The 27,668-nt window shown below is 61.6% G+C and overlaps 1 protein-coding gene across 3 annotated transcripts; it reads right to left on the bottom strand.

Annotated features, from left to right (window-relative positions):
* Positions 1–54: 54 nt before the first annotated feature.
* TJP3 (tight junction protein 3) lies at positions 55–27,651 on the bottom strand. 3 transcript variants are annotated; one of them, XM_041762906.1, is made up of 21 exons: positions 27,439–27,651; positions 15,554–15,610; positions 15,315–15,424; positions 14,523–14,625; positions 13,979–14,306; positions 12,927–13,030; positions 11,841–12,006; positions 11,499–11,607; positions 9,470–9,528; positions 9,164–9,230; positions 8,798–8,954; positions 8,054–8,162; positions 7,742–7,979; positions 7,439–7,650; positions 5,241–5,336; positions 2,692–2,762; positions 2,159–2,369; positions 1,870–1,970; positions 1,467–1,721; positions 701–747; positions 55–283 (listed from the first exon to the last, which is right to left on the bottom strand). In XM_041762906.1, exons 2-21 carry the CDS (start codon positions 15,599–15,601, stop codon positions 181–183), a joined length of 2,694 nt encoding a protein of 897 aa, XP_041618840.1. In that variant the 5' UTR covers positions 15,602–15,610; positions 27,439–27,651; the 3' UTR covers positions 55–180. The 3 variants fall into 3 exon arrangements, with proteins under 3 accessions (XP_041618840.1, XP_041618841.1, XP_041618839.1); XM_041762907.1 differs by lacking the exon at positions 27,439–27,651 and adding an exon at positions 25,871–26,007; XM_041762905.1 differs by lacking the exon at positions 27,439–27,651 and adding an exon at positions 19,922–20,090.
* Between the last annotated feature and the right edge of the window lie 17 nt (positions 27,652–27,668).

The following is a 27,668-nucleotide window of genomic DNA, read 5'->3' as shown; positions in this document are numbered from 1 at the left end:
AGACAGGACCGACTCTCGTGCCGTGTCCTGCTCAGAAGTCTCCAGAAAGCAGTGTTGTGAAAATACTCTTATTTATTAATGACTGGCAGAAGGACGCGGGGTTCTGGGTTCTTTTTTTTTTTTTTGGGTTCTGGGTTCTGAGTGGGAAACTGGGTCCAGCCCCAGGGGACCTGGGAGGGGTCACAGGTCAGTGGCCGGGCCCCAGTCATAGCCGTCCTCATCGGAGGACTCCACATCTCGAGCTCGTGTAAACTTCTTCTTCAAGGCTTCCTGCCCGTACGTCCTGGGGATCAGGAAATAGAGGGGAGGCTGTAAGCCCACGTGGGGAGGCTGGAACTGCCCTTACCTTAGGCCGGCTCTCTGCCAGACACAGTGGGTGTGCACAGAGACAAGTGGGGCTGCACATGGCGGGGGTGGGTGTGCGTGTGTGTGTCAGGCCTCCTTAACGAACTCCTACACATCCTTCAAAGCCCCAGCTCGTGTCCTGTCCTCTCCCAAGCTTTCCAGTCCTCCCAGGAAGCAGGCTCCTACTTCCTTGGCCCTGACTGCGTGGGGTGGGATCAGCCTCTCCGCCTTCATCCCGCCCAACAGGGCTGGGAGCACGTGAAGGCATAGCTGGGTTCAAGGTCCCTTGACCCCTGGAGCCTGAGTCCCAGGAAGAGGGCTGAGGGACTCCAATGTGGAGTGCGGGGGCTCTTACCGCATGCTGTCCTGTCGCCCCTGGCTGTGGTGGGGGTGCCTGTCCACCTGGGGGGAGGGGAGAAAGGAGGTCAGCACCTCCCCACCCTGTCCAGCTCCCCACCTGGGCCCAGGCTCCACTGCCCACAGACTCCCTCCTCGCCCCACTCAGGTCTGCAGCTCCTCCAACTCTTAGTGAGAAGAGACACTGGGCCGGGGGGTGGGTAAGTCCAGGTATGCAAAGGATAGTGCCTGCCCCACAAGCAGGCTGCCACGGACAGCTGAGCAGGTCGGGTACTGCACAACTCCAGGGAGCATTTCCTAGATGCGTCCATTTTCACATCTCACCAGAGAGGGCCTGGAGGAAGGGGCGCCTTTGTCGAACTTCTAGAAAGGCACTGCGGGGGCTGAGGCAGCCTCACAGAATAAATTGCATATAAATCCTTGTCACTGGTCAACACCCAGGTCGTGCGGGCTGGGACTTGGGTAAGTGCGTTGGGTTCAAACAACCGCTTGGAGCCTCAAGATCTATCTAGTCCGTTGTACCCAGGTTAGGACGCACTGATGAGGTTAAAGCACTGGTTTTCCCAGGTTAGGACGCACTGATGAGGTTAAAGCACTGGTTTTAAGTCGTTCAGGGACTCACGGTTCCCACACCCTGGGTCTGGGTGGGAGACACGGGTCTGAGCAGAGACGCCCCTGTTCGCCGCCTTCCTGGAGAGGACCCCCTTCCCCCGTGTGTCTCGGCCTCACCCCAGGACCCCTGCACGCCCACCCTGCCCGCTCACCTGGGCTCCTCGGGCACCCGAGGCTCTCCCCTGATGCCGCGGGCTCCGGGGCTCCTCCAGCACGGGCTCCGAGGACCGGGCCAGAGCGGGCGCCGGCGGCCCCTCGTCCACGTCCGTGTAGCCCTCGCCGTCCGTGTAGCCCTCGCCGTCCGTCTCGTAGTCGCTGTTGACCCGGCTGTCGCAGCTCAGATCCGCCGAGCTGTCGGCCAGGCCGCGGTGAGGGAGCTCCAGGTTGTCCTCGGACGAGTTGTCCAGCTGGGGGCGAAGGGGGCGCTGAGCCAAGACGCCCACCCCCAAGCCCCAGACCCAGGACACCAGCCTTCGGCCTCGGTCCCAGCCGGGTCAAGACCCGAACCTCGGGCCAGATCTGGGCCGCGGACACCCCCCCCCCCCACGCCCGTACCTGGTCCTCCGCCGTCCAGATGGGCCGGGTCTGCTGCTCGCGGACCACGGCCTTGAGCTCCTCGTACCAGGTGTCACTGGTGCCGCGCAGGGGGATGGTGGCTGCGCGGAGGGGGCGGCGTCAGGGAGACCCCGCCCCCGCGGATTGGCCCCGCCCAGCCCCGCCCCTCCCGGCCTGGCCCCGCCCCGGCCAGCCCCGCCCCTCCCGGCCTGGCCCCGCCCCGTCCGGCCCCGCCCCTCCCGGATTGGCCCCGCCCCGGCCGGCCCCGCCCCGGGCCCCGCCCACCGACCCGTGAACAGGTGTTCGCTGTGCTTCCGAAGCTTCTGGGCTTGCGCGTAGAGGCGGCGCGCGCTGCGGCGGGAGGCGGGCGCCAGCCACTGGCGCAGGGCCTTGAGGGCCGCCCGGCTCTCGGGGGCGCAGAAGACCACGATGGGGTAGTACTGCACGTAGTTGAGGCGCTCGACCGCCGACGGCGTCACGTCCAAGAGCGCGTGCTTGTTCTGGGCGGAGGGGAGGGGCGGACCGCAGGACCCGGGCCAGGTGAGACAGGTGAGGCAGGTGCGGCAGGTGCGGCAGGTGCGGCAGGTGAGGCAGGGGGCGATCAGACACGGAGGTGAAGGGCCAGGTGGACCCCAGGCTCGCGCCGCAGGCAGCCCGCGGGGGGCGGGGCGGGGTCCGTGACGGCCCAGGGCTCCCCCCCCACCCCCGTGTCCCTCGCAGGCCCCCGCATCACCACGCGGGGTGGGGCGAGAGGGGTCGGAGGCCTGGGCCTTGGTTTCCCGCCCTTGAAACGCCCTCCCCCCCCCCCCAGGCCCTGCTTACCTTCTCCGCGATCACGCGCACGGTGTCCAGCTTGATGATCTTGGAGGGGCTGTCGGTCCTCAACACGCTGTCTGTGCGGGCGGGGAGATGAGGCGGCAGCTTCAGAAGGGGCGCCCCCAGCCGCCCAAGCTCCCCGCCCCCTGCCCCTCCTGCTGCGCAGCCCGCCGGGGCTCCCATCGCCCTGACGGCCATCCTAAGGCTGCTGCGCTCGGCCTCCGGGCCCACCGTGGCCTTCCCGGCCACTGACCCAGCAGGCAGATGGGACTCGGCCTCAGGGACCTAAGGTCACGGGCTCCCGGTCGCTGAGCCAACGGGGGGGCAGGGGAGGAGCCTGATCTGGAGTCTGTGTGCGGAGGTGACCCCAGCTCTGTGGAGGCCTTTGCTCAGACCCTGCGGATGGAAGCGGCTCTCCTGCCCCCCATCTGCCCTCTAGGACGTGAGTGGAGCGCGGCTTCCCCCAGGAAGCCCTCCAGTACAGCCAGGCAGCAGGAGGCACGCCTGCCCTGGGGGCACCGGGAAGGAAGGGGCGGTAACAGCCTTATGTGTTTTTTTAATTATTATAAAATACGTACAACATAAAATTAAGCATCGTAACCGTCTCTAAGCGCACAGCTCAGGGCACACTCACCCCACTGCACACACCCTCCCCGACCACCATCTCCAGAACCTTCCATCTCCCCACACGGAGACCCTGTCCCCAAGAAGCACTGACCCCCGCCCCCCCGCCCCACCCCTGGCTCCCACCACCTCCTCTCTGTCTCTGTGCACGGGCCTCCTCTGGGGACCTCCTGGGAGTGGGGTCCTGCAGGAGGAGTCCTTCTGGGTCTGGGTCCCCTCCCTGAGCCCGGTGTCCTCGGGGTCCGTCCACGTGGGGGCAGGTGTCAGGCCCCTTCCTTCCTGGGGCTGGGTCATATCCCGGGTGTGGACGGGCCTCACCATGTGTCCCCGCTCCCCTGTCAATGGGTTGTGACTGCAGTGTGCCCGCGGTGGACGCGCTGCCGGGAGCTCAGGGGCGCGGGTCCCAGGCTGCGGCCTGGCCTTCACGTCTCCTGGGTATAGACCCAGACGCGGACTCGCTGGGTCAGATGCTGACTCTGTATTTAAGTTTCCGGGGAGCTGCCAACGGTCTTCCCCAGCACCGCCCCCTCCAGCCCCAGTCACCTTGGGGCCACACCTGCTCCACACCCTCTGGACACCTGCTCCATCTGTCTGTTTTGCTTTACATGATGGCCCCTCTCGGGTGTGACCTGGCCTCCCACGTCGCCCTCTGAACCACGCCCCGGAGCCTCTTCCTCCCACCAGGCTGCGTCCCACAGACCCGGCCTCCCAGGTCGCCCTCCCGAAGGCTGCCGAGCCCCAAAGGGCCAGAGGGCCTCCCCTCCTGAGCCTCACAGCTCACGCAGGCTCCCCCACCCCACCCCCCGGCACCTGGGGACACAGGCCACGAGCTGCTGTGCCGCGCGCACCTGCCCTGGTCCCTCACCCGTCCTCCCGAGTACAACGGCCCCCGAGGGAGAGACAGAGAGGGCAAGGTGCCAGCCCGGGGGTCACCCCACCCTGCAGAGCAGGAACGGATTTAGGGCACTGATCCCCTGGGCCCGCGGCGTTGCCTGCAGCTCACACGCGCCCTCCTAACGGCCTCACTCGAAGGCCCGGCCAGGGGGACCCTCCGGCTGCAGACGCCCCCCCACCCTGCGCTGGGGGCTCCCGACCAAGAGCTCGGCGGCTGCTCTATTTAAGCGCATCGGCTCCCCACAAACTTGTCTCCGCTGTGAGGCAGCCACAGAGGATCTGAAACCCAAGGGCATGGCTGTACCCCAATGAAACTATTTGTAGATGCCGACATCTGAATTTCCTGTCGCTGTCACGTGTCACAAAATAATCTAACTTCTCTTCGGCCACTTAAAATGTGTAAATGCAGGGCTCCTGGGTGGCTCGGCGGGTTAGGTGTCCGACTTGTGATTTTGGCTCCGGTCATGATCTCGGGGTTGTGGTTGTGAGATCAGCGGGGAGTCTGCCAGAGACTCCCTCTCTCCCTCCGCCCCCGCCACAGCTCTCATGCTCACGTGCACACTCTCTCTCTCCATATATATATAAATAAATATTTTTAAAATGTGTAAATTCCATTCTTAGCAGGCGGTATAAAAGTTGAGGACCCAGGTTTGGCCCAGGAGCTTTAATTTGCTGACCCTCCACTCTAGCTCATTGGGAATTTTGGACCTCTCCCGGGGAACTTCTGTCTTGCTCAGTGCCCCTGTCTGTGGCTCAATAAATATCTCTTCAACAAACGAAGGGGGGGAGCACACTGGCTACCTGGTGAACTGTGCTAAGAAGGATTCTGAGGCTCAATCCAGACTGATTGAGGACATCTGGCCCAGGCGTCGGAAGGGTGCTGTGACTCCCATTTCCCATGGGCTGTTCTAGCCCCTTCCACAAACAGCAGCCAGCTCACCAACCTGCCTCGGCGCCCCCGCGGCAGAGAAATGGTTGTCAAAGGATCCCCAACCCCCTCCCGGCCAACAAGGCCGCGCTAGGACCTGTCTTCTTACCTGCGATTTCGAACTGGTCAGGCATCTCGGCAGTCAGCTTCTGCATAGCGATGTCCGCCACGGGCCCCAGGATCACCACCGGGCGCTTGAAGCTGGCTGAAGGGCATAGAAACCGCAACAGTCCAGGTCCCATTTGCAGCAAAGACACCAGATCCGGCCTTGCCCACGGCCGCCCAGCCAAAGACTACATCTCCCAGCATCCCCTGCAGGCAACGGCCACGTGACTCCATCCTGGCCAATGGGGCGCGAGCACAGCGGCCTTGCTTCACCTCCTGGCCCCTTGCACCGCCCTCCCCAGGTAGGTGTGGGCGCGCCACCCTGCACCCCAGTTGCACAGAAAAACAAAGACGGGGGAGGCCGCCCTGGGCTGCATCTCGTCTGTGTCTGCAGCTGTCCCGGGGGTGAGGTGGGCGGCCAGCTGGAGCAGCTGAGCCTAGCGGACTCGGTGGTGGTGCTGGGGGGGCGACATCCAGCCCCCTGCCTGCTTTATAAATAAAGTTTTATTGGCACACAGTCCCAGGCACCCTTTCCATGCTGCCTCCCTGCTGGGCTATACCCTGCCCCCGCTCTTGTTCAGCGCCCCTGGACTACAGGCCTCTCTCTCAAGAGCTCCATACCTTGATTTCTAAACATTCTTTGGTCAAAATTAAGTTTTTGGCCTCTGAAGTCTTTCTCACAAAAATACAACATAAATCTTTCTCCTCTCCCAGACCTTGGAGCATCAACTCAGCCCATTCCCATCGGCAGGTTGTTATTTTTTTTTTCTAAAGGCCTCTGCATCTGCTGTAATTCTCTCTCCCCCCAAGGCCGTGGGCCAGGGTTCGCTTTCCTTCCTGCAATCCCGACGGGGCTGTCTCCCCACCAGAGGAAGGGTCTATGATCTATGTGCTGCTTCTGTCTGTATTTCTAAAGATTGGATTAACTTTTTTAGTTAAGATTTGTGACTTTTTAAAATTAAGGTTTTGAGGGCAGCCCAGATGGCTCAGCGGTTTAGCGCCGTCGCCTTCAGCCCAGGGCATGATCCTGGAGACCCGGGATCAAGTCCCATGTCGGGCTCCCTGCATGGAGCCTGCTTCTCCCTCTGCCTGTGTCTCTGCCTCTCTCTGTGTGTGTCTCTCATGAACAAATAAATAAAATAAAAATCTTTTAAAAAATCTTTGTAAAATATGTATGTTTTGAAACATACATGACATGAAATTAGTATTTTACTGTATGTACAGTAAAAGATGTACAGGTCAGTGGCATTTAGTACATTCACAGAGCTGTGCAGCCACCACCACTAAGTCTCAGAATATTCTCATCACCATAAGGAAATTTGTCCCCATCAGCCATCACCAACCCATCCCCGTCCCAGCCCCCATGAGCCCCCTCCTCATCCGTGCAGGAACTCGTCCTGGACGTGTCACATATGTGGACTCACACCCCGTGGGGCCTCCTGTGTCTGGTTCCCTCCTTGAGGATCGTGGGCCCAGGGTCCATCCCCGGGGCAGCACATGTGGGCGCCTGGCTCCTGTCGGTGGCCAGGGGACATGCCCGCGCGTGGGGGACATGCTGTATTATATCCCTTCATCTACTGATGAGCATTTGGACTGTTTCCACATTTTGGCTGCTGTGAGCATGCGTGTGCAGGGTGGGGTCTAAGGCCCGTTCACTTCACGCCTGTATTTTAAACGGCGTCTGCTTGGCGCCAGCAGCACCCACTGCGAGTACCGCCCCCTCTCGCTGTGCTGTCTGCAGCAAGCGCTGGCCACGTGTGGCCGTGGAGCGTGTGGCCGTGGAGCGCTCGCAACGCGGCTCCTCTGAACCAAGGCGTGCTGCTCTGAGTGCAAAACACACGCCGGAATTCGAAGACAATACACACGCACAAAAGAAAGATGTGAAATACCTCACTAATACCATAACGGAATTATCTATTAAAATAATGGTTTAGATATAAATTATTTAACGTATCTTTAACCATTTCTTTTTCGAGATTACCTACGTGGCTTGCATGTGTCAACTGGAAATAGGAATGAATTTTAAGGAAAGAAGCCCTTCCCTGTTTCCTCCCGCACCCTAAAAAATGGGTTATTTTTGAGCAGAGAGAGGTAAGGATGGCAGCTTCTGAAGGCTGGACGCGGATGGATCGTGGGTCCAGAAGCTCCGACAATCTTATGATGCCCCGTGGGGCCCCCCACCCTCCAGGCCCGGGGACCCACCTTCTCGCAGCACCACGCGTTCATACGGTGGGTAGTGGCCCTGCTTGGTCAGAGCCGACAGGTCCTCGCGGCTCCGCTGGGTGGACTTCTTGGCTCCACGCCGCAGGCCCCGCAGCCGCCAGAACTCGGCCCTCGCGCTGGAGCCCACGGAGGCACCCGGCCCGGCCCCCACGGCGCGCTGGGCGGCCTCCAGACTGGCCAGCTGCTCGGCCCTGGGGAGAAGGCAGGGGACCCGTGACTGTGCTGCGGGGCCGAGCCGACGCCGGCGGGGAAGCCGAGGCCCCGGGTGGGCGGGGGGCGCACCTGCTCTGGTTGGGGATGATGCCGCGCTCCTGCTCCCGGAGGTCGCGGCCCATGCGCACGGCCAGCCAGTGGGTCCCGCGGGCGCGGCTCGGCCCGGGGCCGGGGCACAGCGTGTCCAGCACGTGGAAGACGTCCCCGCGGGTGAAGCCCAGGCCCGACGGCGGGCTGGCCTCCAGCTCGAAGTGTGTGCGGATGTAGAAGGAGTCGCCCACGCGGGACTGCACCATTTTCCGGAAGACTGTGGAGTGGGGGGCTTGGTGAGCACCCGGGGGTCACCGCCCAGACCCGGCCCTCCCGGCCACACGCACTCACTGTCCTGCTTCCGCTGCGTCACCAGCTCCACTTCCTCGCCCGGCGGCAGCGCCACCAAGAACTGCACAGCCTCCTCCCGGGTCAGGTTCCTGAAGGGCACGTCATTCACCTGCCGGGAAGGGGGCGTGAGACGGGCCGCGGCCGCCGGGGGACCCCTGGTTGGTCACCCCAGCCCAGCCTCTGCAGAGCCCCTTCCCGGGAGGAGGACAGCAGGACATGGGAGTGAGGGCGTGGGGACAGGGATGAGAATGTGAAACAACTGTAAGAGGGGACAGGTGTGGAGGGAGGCAAGAGCATGGGGAAGGCAGGACGTGGATGAGGCCGCGATAGACACCGCGTGGTGGCGCACAGAGGGACTGGAGAGGCGCACGGGGGTCGTGGGGGAGTAGCCGAGGCCGTGACACAGACAAGAGTCAGGACACGGTGAGCGTGGCCGTGACACCAATGACCAGATCATGATGTTGATGACATGGCCGTGAATGGGACAAGGCGTGACCTGGATGACACAGTCAGGCACACTGATAACCAGGATGTGACAAGGACAAGGTCATGACCCGGACAAGTCGTGCCCCAATCAGTAAGCTTGTGGTCCAGCCACCAGGGTCATGACGCAGGCAGAGAAACGTTAAAGTGTTCAAATGTCTGCACGGGGTGTCGCCTGTCCGCAGGGGCAGGCACGGGGGGGGGGGGGGGGGGGGGAACGCGTGGGCGGGGGCTGCACACCCGGCGCCAGCCCCACGTCACCTGCAGAATCTGATCTCCCTCCTGGATGCCCTGCCCGTCGGCCGGGCTGCCCTCCTGCACCCCCGACACGAAGATGCCCACGTCGTTGCCGCCGGCCAGCCGCAGCCCGATGGTCGTGCCCTTGGGGAAGCGGACCACCCTGGAGTCGGGGCTGTACCTGGAGGGGAGGCAGGGGCGGGGTCAAGCCCGAGTGGGTGCAGGGGGCGTGCTGGGCGTCCTTGGGGGAGCCCCGCACCGGCTCCGGGCCCCAGCCCCGCACGGTGGCCCCACCAACACACTGGTGCCAGGAGGCAGGACAGCGTGGCAGGGAGGTGGCCCCGGGATGTGCAGGTCTGGGCGGGTGGGCTTTCTCTCCAGGGGACATACCCACGGTCCTCTGCGCTCTGGCTGCTGGGCACCCTGTAGATGTCATAGCTGCTGTGCCTCGGGGCGTCTGGAAGGGAACAGCAGCCTGTGTCCGGGCACACGGGCTGTTCCCGCCGCTGCACCCCTGCCTTGCGGCATCCCTGCCCCTCGGCGCCGTCACCCGGCCCCCCGCCCTTCCCAGGGAGCTGCCGCTGACCCCTGAGACCCGTGCCAGCCCTTCCCGCCCTGCCTGGCACAACCTCACTGGCTGGGATCAGAAAAACCAGGGGGATGCTCAGAGTCACCACCCTCGCACCGTCTGCTCACCGGGTTCCGAGGTGGTTCTGGAATCCAGAGAATTTTCCCGCCGAAGGGGGGGGCTCTCCCTGGAGGGAGACAGTACTTGGGTGAAGTGGGGGTGCGCGCTGAGAGGTGACTGGGGGATTCTAGTGCACGTGCACCCGGGTCCAAGGCCTGTGTCTCCCCCTCCCTAGCCGTGAGGCCGTGGGGCCCGTGCTCCCTCCGAGAGAGCGCTGGGGACAGCGGAGTCAGGGCCACCGGGAGCCCTGGCTCCGAGGGACGGAGCTGGAGACAGGCGGTCACATGTATTATCTCAGTATTAGTGAGAAGTGGTAGCAGGTCCTCTGGCCTGAGTGTGTCCCCGTCCCCCCAACCCCAGTGGGATGGTTGTGGTTGTGGAGCTGCGGTGTCTGGGAGGTGACGGGTCGGGTGCGGTCATGAGGGTGCGGCCCCTGGGAAAGGGGGCAAGGGCACAGCGGGAAGCCGTCGGCGGCGGGGTAAGGGCCCCCAGCAGGGGCAGCGCGGGCCACGGCCGTGACCTTGCAGGCTCCGGAGCCGTGAGGAGCAGCGGCTGCAGGCCCACAACCCCCCTCCGCCCGGCATTTGTCATCACGGCCTGAGCTGGCCGACTTAGACGGGACAGAAGGTCACCTGCAAAGCCCATCCGCGCTTAGCACGCAGGACCTACTTTCCAGACTTTCCCGACGCTTTCCGATAAACACGCGTGGAGGAAACCATCAGCCCCCATGTCAGCACTTCCCATGCGAGACCCCAGCGCTGGGTGATTTGGGGTGGGGAAGAGGTTTGAAAATACGACCCCCCCCCAGCAGGTCCACATCAGAGAAACGGGCCCCGCAGATCCTCCTCCTGCGCAAGCGGGGTGCCCGGTAAGGTCATGCGAGAGTCACCCCCCCAAAACCCTCGGAGAAATGCCGCCCTGGGTGCTCCCAGGGCACCCAGGACAGCAGCAGCACAAGAGGGGTGGTCCACCAGGCAAGGACCTGTCTCCTCCTGCCAACGCCCCACGAGTGAGCTCGGGAGTGGATCACCCACTCCCAGATCCTCCAGCCCTCGACGGCCCCCGCCAAGCCGCCCTGGCTCCAGGCTCTCAGACGCGGCCTGAGAAGGTTAACCGGGGTTCCGAGCTGCCGGGCTGTAGGGTAACCTGCCCCACAGCCACGGGTAACAGACCGACCCCCTGCCTCACAGGTGTGGGAAGCTAGGACGGTTCCTGCTGTCGAATCCCCACGTGTTGGGCACTTAGGTTACTTTAGACATTGAGCCGTGTCCCCTCAAAATTCATCGGCTCAGCTCTCAAGCCCCAGCATCTCTGAACGTGGTGGTACTTGGAAATAGGGTCACTGTGGGTGTAATCAGGGGATAGGAGGTCCGAGGAGTAGGAGCGGGGTGGGCTCTGATCCCATGGGGGATTATAAAATGGGGACATTGGGGCAGAGAGACAGACATGTACGGGGGAGAGGATGATGTGCAGACAGAGAGGAGGTGGGCACGATGGGCTCAGGACTGCAGGGGAGGCTCCCAGAAGCTCCCAGAAGCTCGGAGAGCCCCGTCCCCACCCAGCCCTCCAGGGGAATGTGGCCCTGTCCTCACCCTCATCTGGGACCCTGGAGCCCACACCCTTCTCCATCCTAAGCCACCAGGTTTGTGGCACTTTGTTACAGCCGCCACGGGACACCAGTGCAAGGTCACTGCCACCTGTCCCCGCCTGCGAACGTCACCACAGTGAACAAGCAGCCTCCAATCCCCCACACACATCCACGGCCACTGTGCCCCCAAGAGAAAAGCCCTAAAAAGGGGCCCTTTGTGTTTTGACGTCTCCGGGGATGTGTTGTAAAATTCAGTTCCTTCTGCTTTCAGGCGATCGATACCAGGTCCCCCCCTGCCCTGCCCCATACCAAGCATGCAGAGCCCCGTCCTGGGGGCCGGGAGGACTACGGGTGGGAGGGGGAAGCCTCTTCCAGGCAGGCCACCAGCTGGAAAAGACGTGCCCACGATCCCCTCCTGCTCCAGCGCTCTGGCCGTCGGGGGTACGTACCTGGGGGAGTCGGTTCCGCCGGAGTCCAGACTCCGCTGCGCATGCGGGGGTGGCGGTGGGACATGGGACGGCAGCGCCTGAGACACCTCTGAGCCCAGGGCCGAGATGTCTGCGGGGGAGAGCACGTCCCCTCAGGCCTCCGGCCCACACCTGCCAGGCCGGACCCATTTCACAGGGAGGAACATCAAGGCTCCTCGAAGCAAAGGAGCCCGGACGGAGTCAGGCTCGGCCACAGCCTCCAGCCCGGCTTACTGTGCAGGCCTCGGGCACGTTTCTATGCCTCGCTGAGCCTCTCAGCCTCCCCTGGCCTTTCTCCATTCAACCTGCCCGGGGGCCCCTCACCGTCCAGGAAGGAGCTGTCGCTGTCGCTGTCACTGACGGCCGGCGGGATGTTCACCAGGAACTGCCCTCGGTCCCTGAGCACCAGCAGCGTCAGCTTCCCCTCGGACTTCTCAATCAGGCGCCGGGTGTCGCTCAGGGACAGATTCTCGCTGGACACACCATTGATCTAGAAGGGGCCGGGAAGGAAGACAGGACGTGAGTCCACGCCAGATGGGGCGGTGGGGGGTGGATACTAGAAACAGCTTGCAGGGTGGGGTGGGGGGACTAGAAACACACAGTCCCCAGGAATTCATAAAAACAGACGTTCTCAAGAGGAAATAATAGAATTGGCTTCCTCCTGCTCGGAGGAGACACGCCCAGAAGTGACTCCCACAAGACCCAGAATCGGCCAGTTTTCTGAGGGGCGGGGTAGGTGCCAGGGGAAAATTAGAAGCAGGTTGATTCCCTCCAAGGGGAGTTTCCCAGGAAACACCAGGAACAAACATTAGAAACAAGTCTAACTAGGGGGCGGGGGTAGACAGCCAATCTGTGGGAGGTCCTGGAATCAGACACTTAGACGTGGCTTAGAAACTTCGTTTGGGGGGCACCCAGGTGGCTCGGTGGTTGGGCATCTGCCTTCAGCCCAGGGCGTGACCCCGGGGCCTGGGATCGAGTCCCTCATCGGGTTCCCCACAGGGAGCCTGCTTCTCCCTCTGCCTGTGTCTCTGCCCCTCTCTGCGTCTCCCATGAATAAATAAAATATTTAAAAAGAATAAAATTTAAAAAATAAAAAATTAGGAATGGCTAGAAACAGATTTTCAGGAGAGGAGTCTGGAAAGAAACCCACTGCACGGCAGAGCCGCTCCTCTAAGCCTGGCCTCTGGACTGTGGGCCCCGACCCCCTTGGGCCGGCGCCCCCCGTGTGATTCGGCAGCGGGGGGGCTACTGGCCGCGTTTGGGCAGAGGCCGGGGGCAGGGGCTCCCTGGGAAACAGGCAACAGCGCGGAAGGCAGCAGGTTGCAGCCAGCCCTGCCCGCCGGGTGGCAGGGTCACACCTCCAGCCTCCCAGTCTCCCTGTCCCGCCCCCGACAGGAAGCCTGGGGACACCTGTAGGATGAGGTCTCCTTCCTGCAAACCGCGATTCCTGGCGGCCAGGCCCGAGTCGGTGATGTGCTTGATGAAGATCTGACTGCCCAGGGTGACCCCGAACTCTGTGGGGGCGAGCAGGGAAACTGAGGCGGGGCCTGGGGTCTGGGCTGCGGGCTCCTCTCAAGCTCAGACTTCTCACCTGTCGTCGGCCTTCCCGCCCTCCGGGGCCGCCACCGGAGGGGTTGGGGGAGGCCTGGGACGGAACAGAGAGCCCTGGCCCCTGCCCCTGGCTCCCAGCGCCCTGCTGGTCACCGCAGGGGCTCCAGCGTGACCCCACGGAGACCCTTAATGACATCGCCTCCTGTTTTCAGGACGTGACTCTTGTTACTGAATTGCAAGGTGGGGACAGGGGCCCCGGTGCCACTTGTCACATGACATTTAGAATTCAAAGGTCACAGTGCTGCCACTGAATGGAGGTGGGGTCAGAGGTCACATCCCCGTTGTTTGTGTCACGAAGAGAATTCCAGGTTCGTGACTCTATCGGCGTCCCTGGGCCTCAGTTTCCTGGGGTTGCTCACCATTGCCACGGATTCAGCGGCTTTAAAGCAATGCTACTTTGTAATCTCAGTTCTGGGGTCAGAAGTCCTAAAACCCAGGGGCGGGCAGGGCTGGTCACCACCCCCCCGGGGCCCCAGGAAGGCCCAGCTCCGGCCTTGTCCCGTCCAGAGGTGCCCCCTCCCCGGCCCGCGGCCCCTTCTCCGTCCTCACCGCCAGCAGCGCGGGGTCTGCCCGTCTCTGGGGCTCCCCCCATCTGCCTCCCTCTTCAGAGGCCCCCCCGGAACCCAGGGTCACCCCCACCTCAGGGGCCTTGACTTGCCCTCTGCAAGATCCCCTCGTCATGGGAGGCAACGTCCTGGGTCCCAGGGACCAGGATGGGGACGTCCCTGGGGGCTTTATCCTGCCGCGCCCACGCACGCCACGCGGGACAGGGTGTCGGGCGGTGACCGGGGGGCCCCTCGGCGGGAGCTCTGACCCCACGGCCAGCACCACGCCCCGGCCGCCCGGCTCACCTTCGCTCTCCGTCCTCCGCACCAACACGGACTTCACGGGCCTCATGTGCACGTCCTGGCGCGGCAGCCGCTTGAAGCCGGACACCAGCGCCAGCCCGTTGGCCTCCGAGTTCCCGCCCGGGCTCCTGCGCCCACGGCTGCCAGCCTGGCTCCGGCGGCCCGTCCTCGCCCGGCGGGAGCGCTCGTCCCAGGAGCGGCCAGAGCCACTGGACGTGTCGCCGTCATAGCCCTGGCCGCAGTCGGCCTCCTCCTCCGAGCCCCGGTGTCCCCGGCCGGAGGCGCCAGCCTTGGTGGCAGGCAGCTGGATTTTCCGGGGACGCTTCACCGTCTGTCAGGGGAGCGAGGGGAGGGTCAGCTCAGGGCTCCACCCTGTCCCCTGGGTGCTCCTGGGGGACCCCAGCCCCTCTCTGGGCCTCAACATCCAAGCTGTGAAATGGGGACAAGCTCACACTCGTTCTGCCCGTGGCCTGCAGGATGGGGGGGCTCAGCGGGGTGCAGCGGTGCCACTGTGCCAGGGGCTCCCCTCCCACCTGACCCCACTCACAATGTTGGCCAACTTCGTGCAGGTCTTGAGTATCTGGATGGCGAAGGTGGAGGTGACACTCTCCATGGAGACCCCATTCACCATGACGACGTGGTCGCCTGTCCTGAGGGAGGAGGCTGGGTCTCAGGGAGGAGGCCCCCGTCCCTGGTGCCCCCGGCACCTGCCCCAGTGCCCCACTTCGGGGCCATCACTCCCAGGTCCACAAAGGCCTGGTTCTAATTCACTGTCCCATGTCTCACAAAGACATCAATTCTTCTGGGCCTCGGTTTCCTCATCTGTAAAACGGGGGCCAGTCGTGGATGCTACTATAATAATAAAACACAACCACAGAACGGAGGCTGTGGCTATAACAGGTCTCTCCTCACCCCCATTTCTTCTGTCAATGCCCTCTTCCTGCTGTTCCCCTCGTTCCCTGTGTTTCAAAATCTCTCTGAAGCTGTGCCGGGGCTGAGCCGTGTCACCCGGCAGCCACTCAGGTCCCAGAACCATTTCCCCCAACGTAACTCCCAGAAGCCCTACTGCCCCCCGGGGCTCAGAACCCTGGGTCTCCCTCCCTCCAGCCAAGACAGGGTTCCAGGACTTCTCATTCCAGGAATGCCGTGGGGCCACTATGACCCCGAGACCAACCAGGAAGGACTGGGAAGTGCCCTGGGGACAGTGAGGGCCATGCGGCCAAGCTCCAAGCCCTGTGTCGACAGTGCTGGAAGGCACCCGGCACTTTCCTGACTCCCAGCACTGGCGCACACGGGGTCCCTCCTGTGGCCGGCACCCCCCCACCACCTTGATACTCACTGCAGTCTGCCATCCGCGGGTCCCCCCGGCACCACATCGGACACGACCACGGACCCACTGGCCCGGTCCCGGCCACCAGAGATCGCAATGCCAAAGCCTCGCCGGGGGTCCTAAGAGAGGATGAGGTAGACGATGAGCTTTTACTTCCCATGGGCACATAGCTTCTCCCCTCCCGCTGAGCAGCCCGGGATCCAGGTGACAGTCTCGTTGACACCCATTCGGGGGGAGGGAGGCCTCACCCTGCAGAGCGTGGCCGTGTGCTGTTCCCAAATGGTCAGCTCCTCCATGTCCAGCACCTGCGGGAGGGAACGGAGGGCGGGCGTGAGGCCGTGGCAGGTTCCCTGGGGCACTCAGGGGCCTCCCCTGCCCCGGGTGGGGGACTGGCTCTGGCACCCCCATGGTCCCAAGCCCACGGGCAGGTTGCCACCTCTCTGGAGACCTCAGCTTTTTCATCTGCAAAGTGGGTTTAAGTCAAGGTGGGGATCTCAGCCGGGAACCATTCTGCCCCCCACCCCCAGGTACACTTGGCAACGTCTGGAGGCATCCGTGGTCATCACAACCCGGAGTGCTGCTGGCACCCGGGGGGGGGGGCAGGATGCTGCTCAAGCCCCCACAAAGAACAGTCCAGGCCCAAATGTCCAAATGCCAAAGCTGAGACCCTGGTTTAAGTAAACCACACAGGTATCAGCAGAGAAAAGACAAACGGCTGGGGGGAGGGGGATTAAGCCCGGGGGTGGGGGTGGGGGGCCCCCGTGCCTGGGGGCTCAAGCCAGGCCTGCTGCGCAGAGGGAGCACACTCAGCTCCAGCCACCCTGGGGCTCCTCAGGGTCCCTCCAACACCTGGGGCCTTTGCATGTGCTGTTCCTTCTGCCAGAAACCCTCTTCCCCCAGATTTCCACCAGGCTCCTCCCCTCACCCCTGCTCTTGGTGACTCACTTGTTATCTTATCTGCGCAGCCTCCCCACCTGCAGCGAGGCCGCCTGCCATACAACAGACCACCCCAACCCCCTGCCCCAACACAGTGCCCTAATGCACACAACTTCTGACCCCTTGACGTCCTCTGGATATTTTGGGGGGTCTGTCCATCTCCCCTCTCTAGAAAATCAGATCAGGGGGCACCTGGGGTGGCTCAGCGGCTGAGCGTCTGCCTTGGGCTCAGGGCGTGATCCTGGGGTACTGGGATGGAGTCCTGAATCGGGCTCCCTGCAGGGGGCCTGCTCCTCCCTCTGCCTGTGTCTCTCATGAATAAATAAATAAAATCTTAAAAAAAAGAAAAAAAGAAAAGAAAAAAGGAAGGAAGAAAAATCAGATCCAGAGGGACAGAGATTTTTTTTTTTTTTTTTTTTGGGACAGAGATTTTTGTTCGTCTCGTTCGCAGTGGAGCCCTTTCCACGTACTATCTCATTTAATGCACTCATTGAAGGAGATTTTCTTATCCCCCCCCCCCCCACCGCACAGACAGGGCCGCAAGACCCAGAGAGGCAAAGTCACCTGCCAAGAAAACAGAGCTGACTGAGGTCGCGGCTGGGGAATGTGGAAATACCAGATTATTTTCAGGCCCGTGCTCGTGCTCTAGACTCTAGACTCTAGCCAGGAAGTCCACACTGCAGGACACCTGCCAGAGGGAAGGCGGAGGAGGAGCTCACCCCCCACACACACTGGGGGGCCCTATTTCCCGGGCGAGGGGGCAGGGGGGAGGCCCTCCCCAGCCTGGCACAGCAAGTGGGTGATGCCCTCCGCAGAGGAACCCCCGCTGGCGGCTCCAGGGCCTTTTCTTAACGGTTCCCAGGAGAGCAGCATTCCTGGCTCCCAGGGAGGGGAGGGGGTGGAGGGGAGAGGAACAAAGCCAAGGGCGGGGCCTCGCGGGCACCGGGCTGCGGTTACCAGGGAGCCCAGGGCAGCCCTCACCACCCAGACTCAAACCCCTCTGCTGGCTGCCCCATGCCTCCTCCGGCCTCAGTTTCCCTGCCTGTAAAATGGGTAACCCGGGTTCCTGCTGCCTGGTCCTTCTCAGCGGAGGAGCCGGGGCCAGGCGGGAGCCCCACGCGCGAAAGGTCCCTCCCAGGGACCCGGCATTGGTTCCTAGAGGGCAGGATGCCGACCTTCCTCCTGTGCACGGAGGAGAAAACCCTGCTCCGTGCTGGCTGCCAACCGGAGCTTTACACGCACCCACTCGTTCAACCCGGAGGGGCCTTAGGCCGCGGCACCAATATTGTTCCTACACCAAGGGAGAGCAAAGGAAGGCCCAGAGAGGTCCAGAAGTTACGGGAGGTCACACAGCAGACGGTGGACACGGGCGGCCCGTCCCCCACCCCTGCTCCTCACCCACGGCATCCTGCTGCTTATTTCATTTTTTTCTTTGGAAGCGTATTTTCCAAAAGAATCTTTTTCACTTGGTTTGATTTTACACTTTGTATCATGAAATGCCCTCCAGAATTTTGATTTCCTGGCCTTATTTTAAGAAACAGCCCCAGGGGGTCGCTTGGGTGGCTCAGCAGTTGAGCGTCTGCCTTTGGCTCAGGGTGTGATCCCGGGGTCCTGGGATGGAGTCTGCATCAGGTTCCTTGCATGGAGCCTGCTTCTCCCTCTGCCTCTCTCTCTGTGTCTCTCATGAATAAATAGAAAAGTTGAAAGAAAGAAAAAGAAAGAAAGAAAGAAAGAAAGAAAGAAAGAAAGAAAGAAAGAAAGAAAAAAAGAAACAGCCCCAGTGTACCAGTGCCCCTAGGGGGACAGGTGCAGGTGGCCAAGGCTCATCCCACCTCTCATAGGTGCCTCCACTGCTCTGAGGCCTTGATGAAAACCGGGGGGGGGGGGGGGGGGGGGGCTAACCCCGCAGCCCCTGTCAGCCTAGTTCCCCTCCACATCTTTCCCTGACTGACCCCTGTCCCTAACACACCCTCCCAGGATTTGTGCACAGCCAGCCCTTGCCACTCGGGGTCTCAGCTCAAAAGCTGCCTCCTCAGGAGCCCTCCTTGGCTACCCAAGCCTCCCTGGCTCCCTAGCACTCTTCTTTGTTTTATTACGCTTTATTCACGGCCTCTGAACCATCTTAAATGTACCCTGTGTAATCACCGGTTGGCAAGTTTCTGGGCTTTCCTCTTGGGCTGTGAAGGCTGGGTGAGGCCGGCTATTTATTTGCACACTCTGGTGACGCCCACTGGCACCTCCTGGGCCTGGCGATCAGCCTCCGCCCCACGCCTTAGCAGGTGCTGCACTCTCTGGCAAACTCCTATTCATCCTTCACAGCCCCAGTGCCACTGTCTCTTCCTCCAGAAAATAAGTCTTCAGTGGTCCCAGACACACATCTCACATCCCTAATTACTAGAATTCGGGATGTCCCTGTCCACTGTCTCCCATACACCCCTCTAGTCTGGGGCCTGCTGGTGGGCAGGGCTGGCGGCCCTGGGACCCCAGCGTAGTCCCCACGGGACCAGCAGGGAGACTGAGTTTGAGGAACAGGTACGTGGTGACATAAAAGGTATATTTGGTCAGGAAATCAGCCAGGTGTGTCAGGAATTCCTAGACCCCACAGCAGGTAACCCATCCAGGTGAGCTGAGGGGGCGGGGCCTGCGCCTTCCTCCCTGCCCTGAGGCTGGGGCGGGGGCTCCGACCCACTGACAAACAGTGGGGAGAGGAGGAGTCGCCCAGAGGGGCAGGTCAGGTGGTACCCAGGCACACAACCCCACGCCCTGGGCTCCGGGACTGGAGTCCTCTCTCCCCCTCCCCCCACCTCCAGAACAAAGGCTGGGGAGGCGGGCAGGGGGGCCACAGATAGGCCAGTCGGGGAGGGGATTCTGGAAGCTGTTTCCCCAGCAGCCAGGAAGAAAGCTGGTGGCAACCAGAAGGGCCCGGCCTCAGGGCTCAGGCCGGGTGGTCTGGGCTGAGCCACATTTCCCTATGGCCTCAGTTTACCCCCATCCCCCCCAACCCCCGGCGCGATCTCCCACCCAATACCGCGATTGTGGAAGAGTCAGTTCAAGCTCCATCCCTGGACAGTGTGGTACCCCAAATAGAGACACGGAGACCCCCTCCCTCCAGCATGTTTGCTTCTGTGGAAAAGGGGCTCTCGACCCCTAAGTCTGCCACCCCTGTACACAGCAGGCGCCCATACATGCTGCTTCCCTCTCCAGCAGCCTCGTGGCTTTCCCTGACGCCACTCCAGCCCACAAGAGAAGTCACTGCAGCCTTTCCACTGTTGCTCAAGCTCAGCCGGCGAACACCAGGAGCAGGACGTAAACATCTTTATGGGGCACCCCACGCGTGCCGGGCGCTTAAGACACATTTTCCTCCTGGGATCCTCCCTGCACCTTCTTTAAAGCGAAGATCATCACTTTTATAGGAGAAGTACCGGGAAGCCTTGATTCACTGGCCCAGAGTCATACAGAAAAGTCAGAATTGGAACCCAGATCCACCAGGTAACGGAGGCGGACCTTGGGGGCAGAGAAAGACCCCAGAGGCAGCTTTCAGGGACCTCGCCGCGCGCCTGCACCTGCGTCCGGGCCTCAGTTTCCCCATCCGCCATCGGGGTGGTCTGGGGTCCCGGGTCCGGGTCGCAGGCCCCACTCCTGCTAGATCCCCTCCCCCGCCCGCCCTTGCGGCTACTCGCCTGGAATCTCACCGCCATGGTCCACCCCGGGGCTCTGCGGCGCCCGTGCCCGTCGGGGGCCTGGACGGGCAGTCGGGCCCCACCTGGGGGCGAGGCAGGAGGCCGCGGAGGCTCGCGGCGGCCCCGGCGGCGGCCCTCGCCCTCCTCCCGCCGGCCCGGCCGCGGCCGCTGCACCTGCCCCTCTTCCTCCGCCCGCCCCGCCCGCCCCGCCCCCGGGCCGCGCGGGGCCGCCTCCGCCCGAAGCGCGGGATCCAGGCTCCGGGCCGCCGATCCAGGCCGGGTTTCCCAGCCCGCCGCGCCGCTCGCCCGCCGTCGGGGCTGGAGGCCGGCGGGACCCGGCTGCCGGGAAGACCCGGAGGAGCGCGGGCGGCGGACCGGACGGGCCCGTGGCTCGGCGCCCGGGCCCGCGCGCGTCTCCGGGTGGGGACGCCTGTGACAGCGGGGGCAAGCGCAGGGCCGGGGACCTGGGGACACAGGCCTGGGCCTTCGCGGGGCACCCCGGCCGCGGGAGGTTCACCCCCATCACACAGACGGGGAGACTGAGGCCCAGGGAGGTCAGCCGCACAGACCTCCTGAAGGTGCTGGGGCCCCCCCTGGCACCCGGAGAGCCCCGTCCTCACACCCCGCAGGGCGCCGGGCCCCCAGCTGAGTAGGGCGGGCCTGGCCTGGCCCAGAACATTCTTCAGGCTCCTGGGAGCAAAGGTCAGGCTTCCTCGTGGGCCTTAGAAGGTAAGATCTGGGAAGGCCCTGAGCAGAGCACAGCAGGACCCCTCCTTGGGGGGGAGGGAGGAAGGGACCCCCCGGGGGGAGGGAGGCTGGAGCTGCCCCTGGCTACACCCCGTGCTCCTCACCCCTTTACGTGTAAATATAAATATGCACACACACCCTGAGGCCCAGCTCTTGGGTGCCCCACCTCGCGCCAAGGTCGGAAGGCAAATCTGGGCAGAGGCCCCTTCCCAGCCTCATGCAGGCAACTCCGGCAGAGAGGAGCCCCACGGAGCCCCACGCTGCGGCACAGAAAGGCAGAGAAACAAGGAGACGGGGTGTGTGTGTGTGCATGTGTGTGTGTGTGTCAGGAAATGCTTCCTAGAAGAGGGAACACGGCATTGGGGTTTTGAAGGTTGGGTAAGAGTTTGCCAAGGGAACCACGTGGACGGTATAATCGCTGTAATAGACACGATGTAATAAACATTTTCGAGGCCCCCAGAGTTGACTTCTTACCCCTCCTCACTGCAGTACCTCCCCCCCAAAAAAAACCCACTAGTCCTAGAGCCCAGGCGGCCGGAATGGGCCCCTCACGCATCTCCAAAGGTCCCCAAGACAGTCAGTCTCTGCAGAAACCCCTCTGAGGATCTGCGTGAAACCTCGGGGCTGCGGGGGAAGCTCCGTGTCTCGCAGTCACCCCCCCACCCCCCGCTGTCAGGCCACCAGCAGGCGGCACACAGAACAACTTGAGGTAGAACAAGGTCAAACTTTTTTTTTCTTTTTAAGTCGCTGTGTATTTGTTTTAATGAGTCATAGGAAAACATAAATAAGCTCCCCACTGACACGCGGACGAACGTGGGTGTTTGCGGCCGTGAGCACCCGGAGAGGCCTGTAGGTGAGGAGCATCCTAAACTCCCGCTCCACTACAGACCTCAGCACCATCATGGGGGGAACAAATGGGTTGAATTTGTAGGTAATGAGCCCCCTGGTGCACGTCTACTGAGCGTTTGCTTCGCCCCGGGTACACGGGATGTCCACGTGTCCACTCGTTGGCAGCCTGGCTGAGTGGCAAGAGCCACCAGCAAGAGCTGGATTTGCCTCCCACCCCCATACCCACCCCGTATGGCTCTGTTTGACCCCGCGCCCCTAGCTCCATACAGTGCTTCTGGCTCGCTATAGGGGAATTTGCCCCTGGGGGACACTTGGAGATGCCTGGCACCAAGTAGGTGGAGCCCAGGGGTGCTGCTCATCCCCAACGCCCAGCACTGTTCCCCACAACGAATGACCTGGCTGAGAATGTTAATGGCACTAATGTAGTAGAGGAACCCCACTCTGGACCAGCCTCGGAAGGGGGGCAACCACCCCAAGACGCATGGTCTTCCTCCAACCACCCAATGTCCTGCCCCCACCTATTCAGGCTCAAGAATTCTCAGTGGCTCCCTAGTACCCATCAGATGACCCTGTGCTCTAAGGCAGAGTTTGTGGGGTTTTTGTTTTTTTAATTGGGACGCCTGGGTGGCTCAGTGGGTGAGCATCTGCCTTTGGCTCAGGGCGTGATCCCAAGGTCCTGGGGTCGAGTCCCGAGTCCGAGTCCCGCAAAGGGCTCCCTGCAGGGAGCCTGCTTCTCCCTCTGCCTGTGTTTCTGCCTCTCTCTGTGTGTCTCTAATGAATAAATAAAATCTTTAAAGAAATTAAAAAATAAAAATAGGGATCCCTGGGTGGCGCAGCGGTTTGGCGCCTGCCTTTGGCCCAGGGCGCGATCCTGGAGACCCAGGATCGAATCCCACATCAGGCTCCCGGTGCATGGAGCCTGCTTCTCCCTCTGCCTGTGTCTCTGCCTCTCTCTCTCTCTCTATGTGACTATTATAAATAAATAAAAATTAAAAAAAATAATAAAGTCTGTAGATTTTATAAAAAAAAATAAAAAATAAAAAATAAAATAAAAATAAAGTGAGCTCCACACCCAACGTGGGGCCTGAACCCACCACCCCGAGATCGAGAGTCCCGGGTTCCACCAACTGAGCCGGCCAGGCAGCCCACCAAATGCAGGGTTTTGAAAAAGGGTACATTAAAATTTTTTAAATTAAAAAAAAAAAAAGGAAAAAGAAAAAGGGTGCGGCCAGTGCTGCCCCACAGGCTGGAGGAACTGGCCTTAAGCCTGCTATTGCAGCCGCCACCCCCCACCCCTAGCCCGATTACTGTAAGGAAATAAAATTCTGCTTTTCATCAATCGACTCCATTCATTGTTTTTATTCAGTCATTAACGCAACAAAAATGTGTCAGGTCCCTGCTATGCACCAAGCACAGAGAGAGGAGCCATAGGGACCGACTTCCCATCTGAAATTTCAGTGCCAAATTCAACCAGGCTGGGAGAGTGGGGGAAGGCAGGTCCCAGAAGGACCCCTGGGATGATCTTGCTCCGCTGATCTTGGTGCTTATGAAGAAACTGAGACCCCAAGAATGTGGGGGGCGGGGCTGAGGCCCCCTCCCCCCTCCAGAGTGCTGGCCACAGGAGAGGTGAAAGCCTGGGGGTCAGGAGTCACCTACTGGCTTGGGGCCTCCCCCGTGAAGGCTGCTTTGTGGGGCTGCAGGAGGCTGAGGCTGTATCTGTGGCCTGACGGTGTCATTGGAACCCAAGAACGCCCTGGAGCAGCTGTGCAGCCTGGCCGGCTCTGGCTCAGTCATCTGCACTTACTGAACACCCACTGTGTGCCCAGGACTGACGAGACAGACCTGAGAGAGGCACACAGTAGTCGAATCGTCACGTAGCACAAGTAAAAGGGACCACCTAGACCTCTGAGAGCATCAGCGGGGGACGTACGGGGGCTGGGGGCTCAGGGAGGGCTTCCCCAAGGAATGGCCCTTGAAACAAAAACTGAGGGCACCCAGGGGGCTCAGTGGTTGAGCGTCTGCCTTTGACTCAGGGCGTGATCCCGGAGTCCCAGGATCGAGTCCCACCTCGGGCTCCCTACATGGAGCCTGCTTCTCCCTCTGCCTGTGTCTCTGCCTCTCTCTCTCTCTGTGTGTCTCTCATGAATAAATAAATAAAATCTTAAAAAAAAAAAAAACAACTGAATCCAGTAGGAGTGACCTAGGTGAGAGGGGTCTAAACAGACGAACGATTAGACCTAAAGGAGATGAGGGAGGAGCCCTGGGGAGATCTAGGTGTTCCAGGCAGCTGCACGGCCTGTGCAAAGGCCCCAGGGCAGGACAGGGCTGGAGTGTTGGAGGAACAGCCAGGAGGCCTGTGTGGCTGGAACAGAGTGGGCGAGGGGGAGAGAGGAGGAGGAGGGGACGGCGGGAAGAGGAACAAGGAAGGTCCTGTACTTGGGGGCTCTGGGGAGGACTTGGGCTTTTACTGCTGGAAGGTGGGAGCCCTGGAGGGCAGTAGGCAGAGGGGGCCTTGGTTTGGGTGCTCGCAGGCGCCCCCTGGTGGCCACTGTGGGAGGACGGCCCGCGGGGGTGACCCCGAAGGCCCAGCCTGCAGGCCCTGCAAGATGTAGCTTGGAAACAAACAAACGTTTTACTTTGAATCATTTAAAAATTGACAGAAAAGGGGACTCCCAGGTGGCTCAGCAGTGGAGCGTCTGCCTTTGGCTCAGGGCGTGACCCCAGGGTCCCGCGATCGAGTCCTGCCTCGGGCTCCCCGCAGGGAGCCTGCGTCTCCCTCTGCCTGTGTCTCTACCTGTCTCTCTGTGTCTCTCCTTAATAAATAGATAAAATCTTAAAAAAAAAAAAAAACTTGACTGCAAAGTTGCAGCTATAATTCAGAGAGTCCCCACATGACCCTCACCTGGTCTCCCCCAGCACTAACGTCTTCCACGACGGCGGTTTGTTGTCACAGCTAATACATCAACATCCCACCACGGTCACCATGAACCGAACGGCAGAGTGCTGGTGCACACACACGTGCACACACGTGCACACACACATCAAGAACACGGCAACGAATGTACAGATAAACAATAAGCCAGACACTAACCACGGGGCAATAATCAACAGTCTCCGTTGAGCAAAATTCGTTTGCGTTTCTATGGACCAGAGTCAAGTTTGCCGCACTACCAGTCAGCTCTAAGTCACAAGAGCTGTGAAATAATTTTTTTAAAAAATTAAAAATTAAAAAAAAAAGTTTCCAGGGGCTGTACAATAAATAGTCCAGAGGCGACAGGAAGCCCCGGAGGTTTTGGAGGGCGCACCAGAGCCTCACATTGATCGATACTCCGTCACCGCACAAATGCTAAGGACCTGTTGATGTCTGTGAGCTAAGGTCACAGCTCGCTCACTGCACGTTTATTTCCGGGGCTACTTTTGGAGGATCTGCTGTCCCTGCTGGTCTGTGAGCCCTGCGCCTCCCTGTATCACCCCGAGTGCCTAGGCCACAGCTGAGATGACCAGAGAGCTCCTGGGGAGCCACCCGAGACTCTGATCAGAGTAGGAACACCCGTGCCATGTACCCCAGAAGGACAGACTCGGGGTGTGGCGGGTCCGGCCACAGAGCAGGTAAGGACTGGCGACCTAGGGGGGGCTTCCCTGAGGGCCGGTTGAGGGGAGCTGGCCTGGGGTACAGGCACAGAGGCCAGGCTGGTAACAGGCACCACCAGGGATCTCGACAGACGGAGAGGCCTTGGCACAGATGGCATGTGGGGACCCCCCCCCCAGCCTTGGGAATGCCGTGAGATCACCTCCATTTGTCCCCACTGGAGCCTTGACCGCCTCCTGTGGCACAGGGCTCTCCCCGTGGTGCCCCGGGTCCCCCCATGTTGCCAAGCCCTGGGACCTTCCTCCGCCCTCCTGTGCCCACAGCCCTCCGGGGCTCCCACTCTCCTAGGGGTAAAGGCCCGAGTCCTACCAACACATGCAGCCTCCTAGGCCCTGCACGACTTGCCCCCAGTCCCCCCCTCCTTCCTTCTCCTCCTCTCCCACTCCACTCCGGTCACACGGGCCTCCTCGCTGTTCCTCCAACATGCCGGGCCCAATCCTGCCCCAGGACCTTTGCACGGGCTGAGCCATGTACCTGGAATGCTTGTGCCCCAAATCCTCACTTCCTTTCTGTCTCCTCAAATGTCCCCCGCTCAGCAGGGCCACCCCGATCTTTCTACTGCGGTTTGTAAAATACCTCTCTGCCTGCTTCACTCCCGTCCCTGTTGTTTCACATCTTGCCCTCCATGGGACTGACCAGTCTTTAACCCCGGATACGATTCACTTCCTTATAATACATCTTGTTTCTCATATGTCTTCACCCACCTGAATACAAGCCCGCCAGACCAGGGATCTTTGTCGGTCTGGTTTCCTGCCCAGAATCCCCAAGGCCCCGGAACGGCACCCGGCACGTAGTAGGTGCTCAGTAAGTGCAAGCTCGCTCCCCGGGCGGCCCCTCCTCCCGGTGGCGTCTCTCGCTAACCTCAGCCCATTCCAAAGGGTGTCAGGCTCCTCCCTGAGCAAACACTGCTTCTGTGGCACAAGGCCAGGCCGAGGAGGAAGAACCGGAACCCAAACTGGCCTCAGTGGACTTTCGCCAGAACTCAGGGCCACGCGGAAACACTGAGCCGCAGAGGCAGGACTTTTACAAGATGCTGAGCCGGGAGTGTTTGGTTTTGGGAGGGGAAGGAGGTAGGAGGCAAGGGCAGCCCCCAGACTCCCCCCACTCCCCTATCTGCCTGGCATCCGTTCTCTACTGTGCAGCCCTGGGCAAGTGGCCGCCCCTCTCTGAGCCCGAGTTCAACTTCTGTCTAAGGAAGGTGGATGGGGCATTGCGGCAAGCTTGGCACTCTGAGTCCCGATTTTGGGTGGGACAGTTTACACCCAACTCCCCCCGTGACTGAGAATCTATTGCCCACGCTCTCCTTTGCTGCCCTCCGCAGCCCTGGGCTGCACTGACTCGGATTGCACCCATTTCACAGAGTGGAAAATTGACGTTTAGATAGGCTGAGCGGCCGGGGGCATAGATCTCCCAGACTCCGTGGATTTTCTCTCCAAAACCCCAGGCAGGTGGGATCCGACAGTCAAGATCTGTCCCCCCACAGACTCCAGATTCGCAAGCTCTCCACTCCCTGGGAGTGACCCCAAATTCCAGACCAGCTGTATGCCTGTGCCCCCACCCCGGCCCCGGGGGACTCTCTCTGCCCCAGACAAAGAGGCGTGAGGTGCAATCGGACACTTGGCTGGCCAGGAAGCTCTCTTTGTCCTGCACTTTTGGGAGCAAACGACCCAGAAAAGAAACCTCTTGCCACCCAACCCCGTCCTCTGCGGTTTCTGGGCTTCCTCTGCCCCCAGGGACCCCCAGCACCTTGCCCACCCCCACCCCCTTCTTGTGCTTCTCCATTGGCGGGTGCTGCTCAGAGAGGGACTCCAGATGCGTGAGATAAGCCCAGCACGAGACCCCTCCCCGGGTCCTGCGGGTCCCAGCAGTAGGGGAGGTGGGGGCCGCTGCCTGGAAACTGGGGAGTCTCCTCGGAAGCTCTAGGAGGCCCACACACCCACCAGGAGCCAGGCTGCCTCGCCTGCTGCCTCCCTGCGCGGGCCTCCCCGCCCCAGTGTGGGGGGATCAGGGACCAGCCCCTGCCTTCTCGGCCTCCCTGGCCCCACCTAGGTCCACAATGACCCTTTTAAGTCTCTGGCTCTGGCGTCCTGGGCAGGTTGCCAGGGGCGCTAACTTCCAGCCAGAGAAGCCCGTAGAAACTTTGTCAAATGCCCACACGGGAGTGTGAGTGTCCTGCTTTCAGGGGCAGCAGAGAAGAGGTGACGGGGGTCCCAGGACCGGTGCTGGGGAGCTCAGTCTGCGTCTGCGTCGTAGAGCAGGGCCAGGGACTTACCTGTCTAGGAGGCGGGGTGGCCTCTGGGCAGGCAGCAGGAGCCAGGGCTTGGGTGCCCGCCTGGCATGGGGTGGGGAGGGGACCTGAGGTTTGAGCTCTGTCCTCCGCACTGGGTTCCCCAACTTTTCCTCCCCCGTGAGTGCAGCGGCTCTGTCCCGTGCCAGGTGGAACCAGCAGGACCAGGACGGGGTGCACAAGGCGGTAGCAGCAGCACCAGCAGCAGCGAGTGA

The sequence above is a fragment of the Vulpes lagopus genome, chromosome 7 (genome assembly GCF_018345385.1).
Source record: "Vulpes lagopus strain Blue_001 chromosome 7, ASM1834538v1, whole genome shotgun sequence".
NCBI lineage: Eukaryota > Metazoa > Chordata > Mammalia > Carnivora > Canidae > Vulpes > Vulpes lagopus.
The sequence above is the reverse complement of the archived record's forward strand: the minus strand, read 5'-3'. Positions and strand labels throughout refer to the sequence as shown.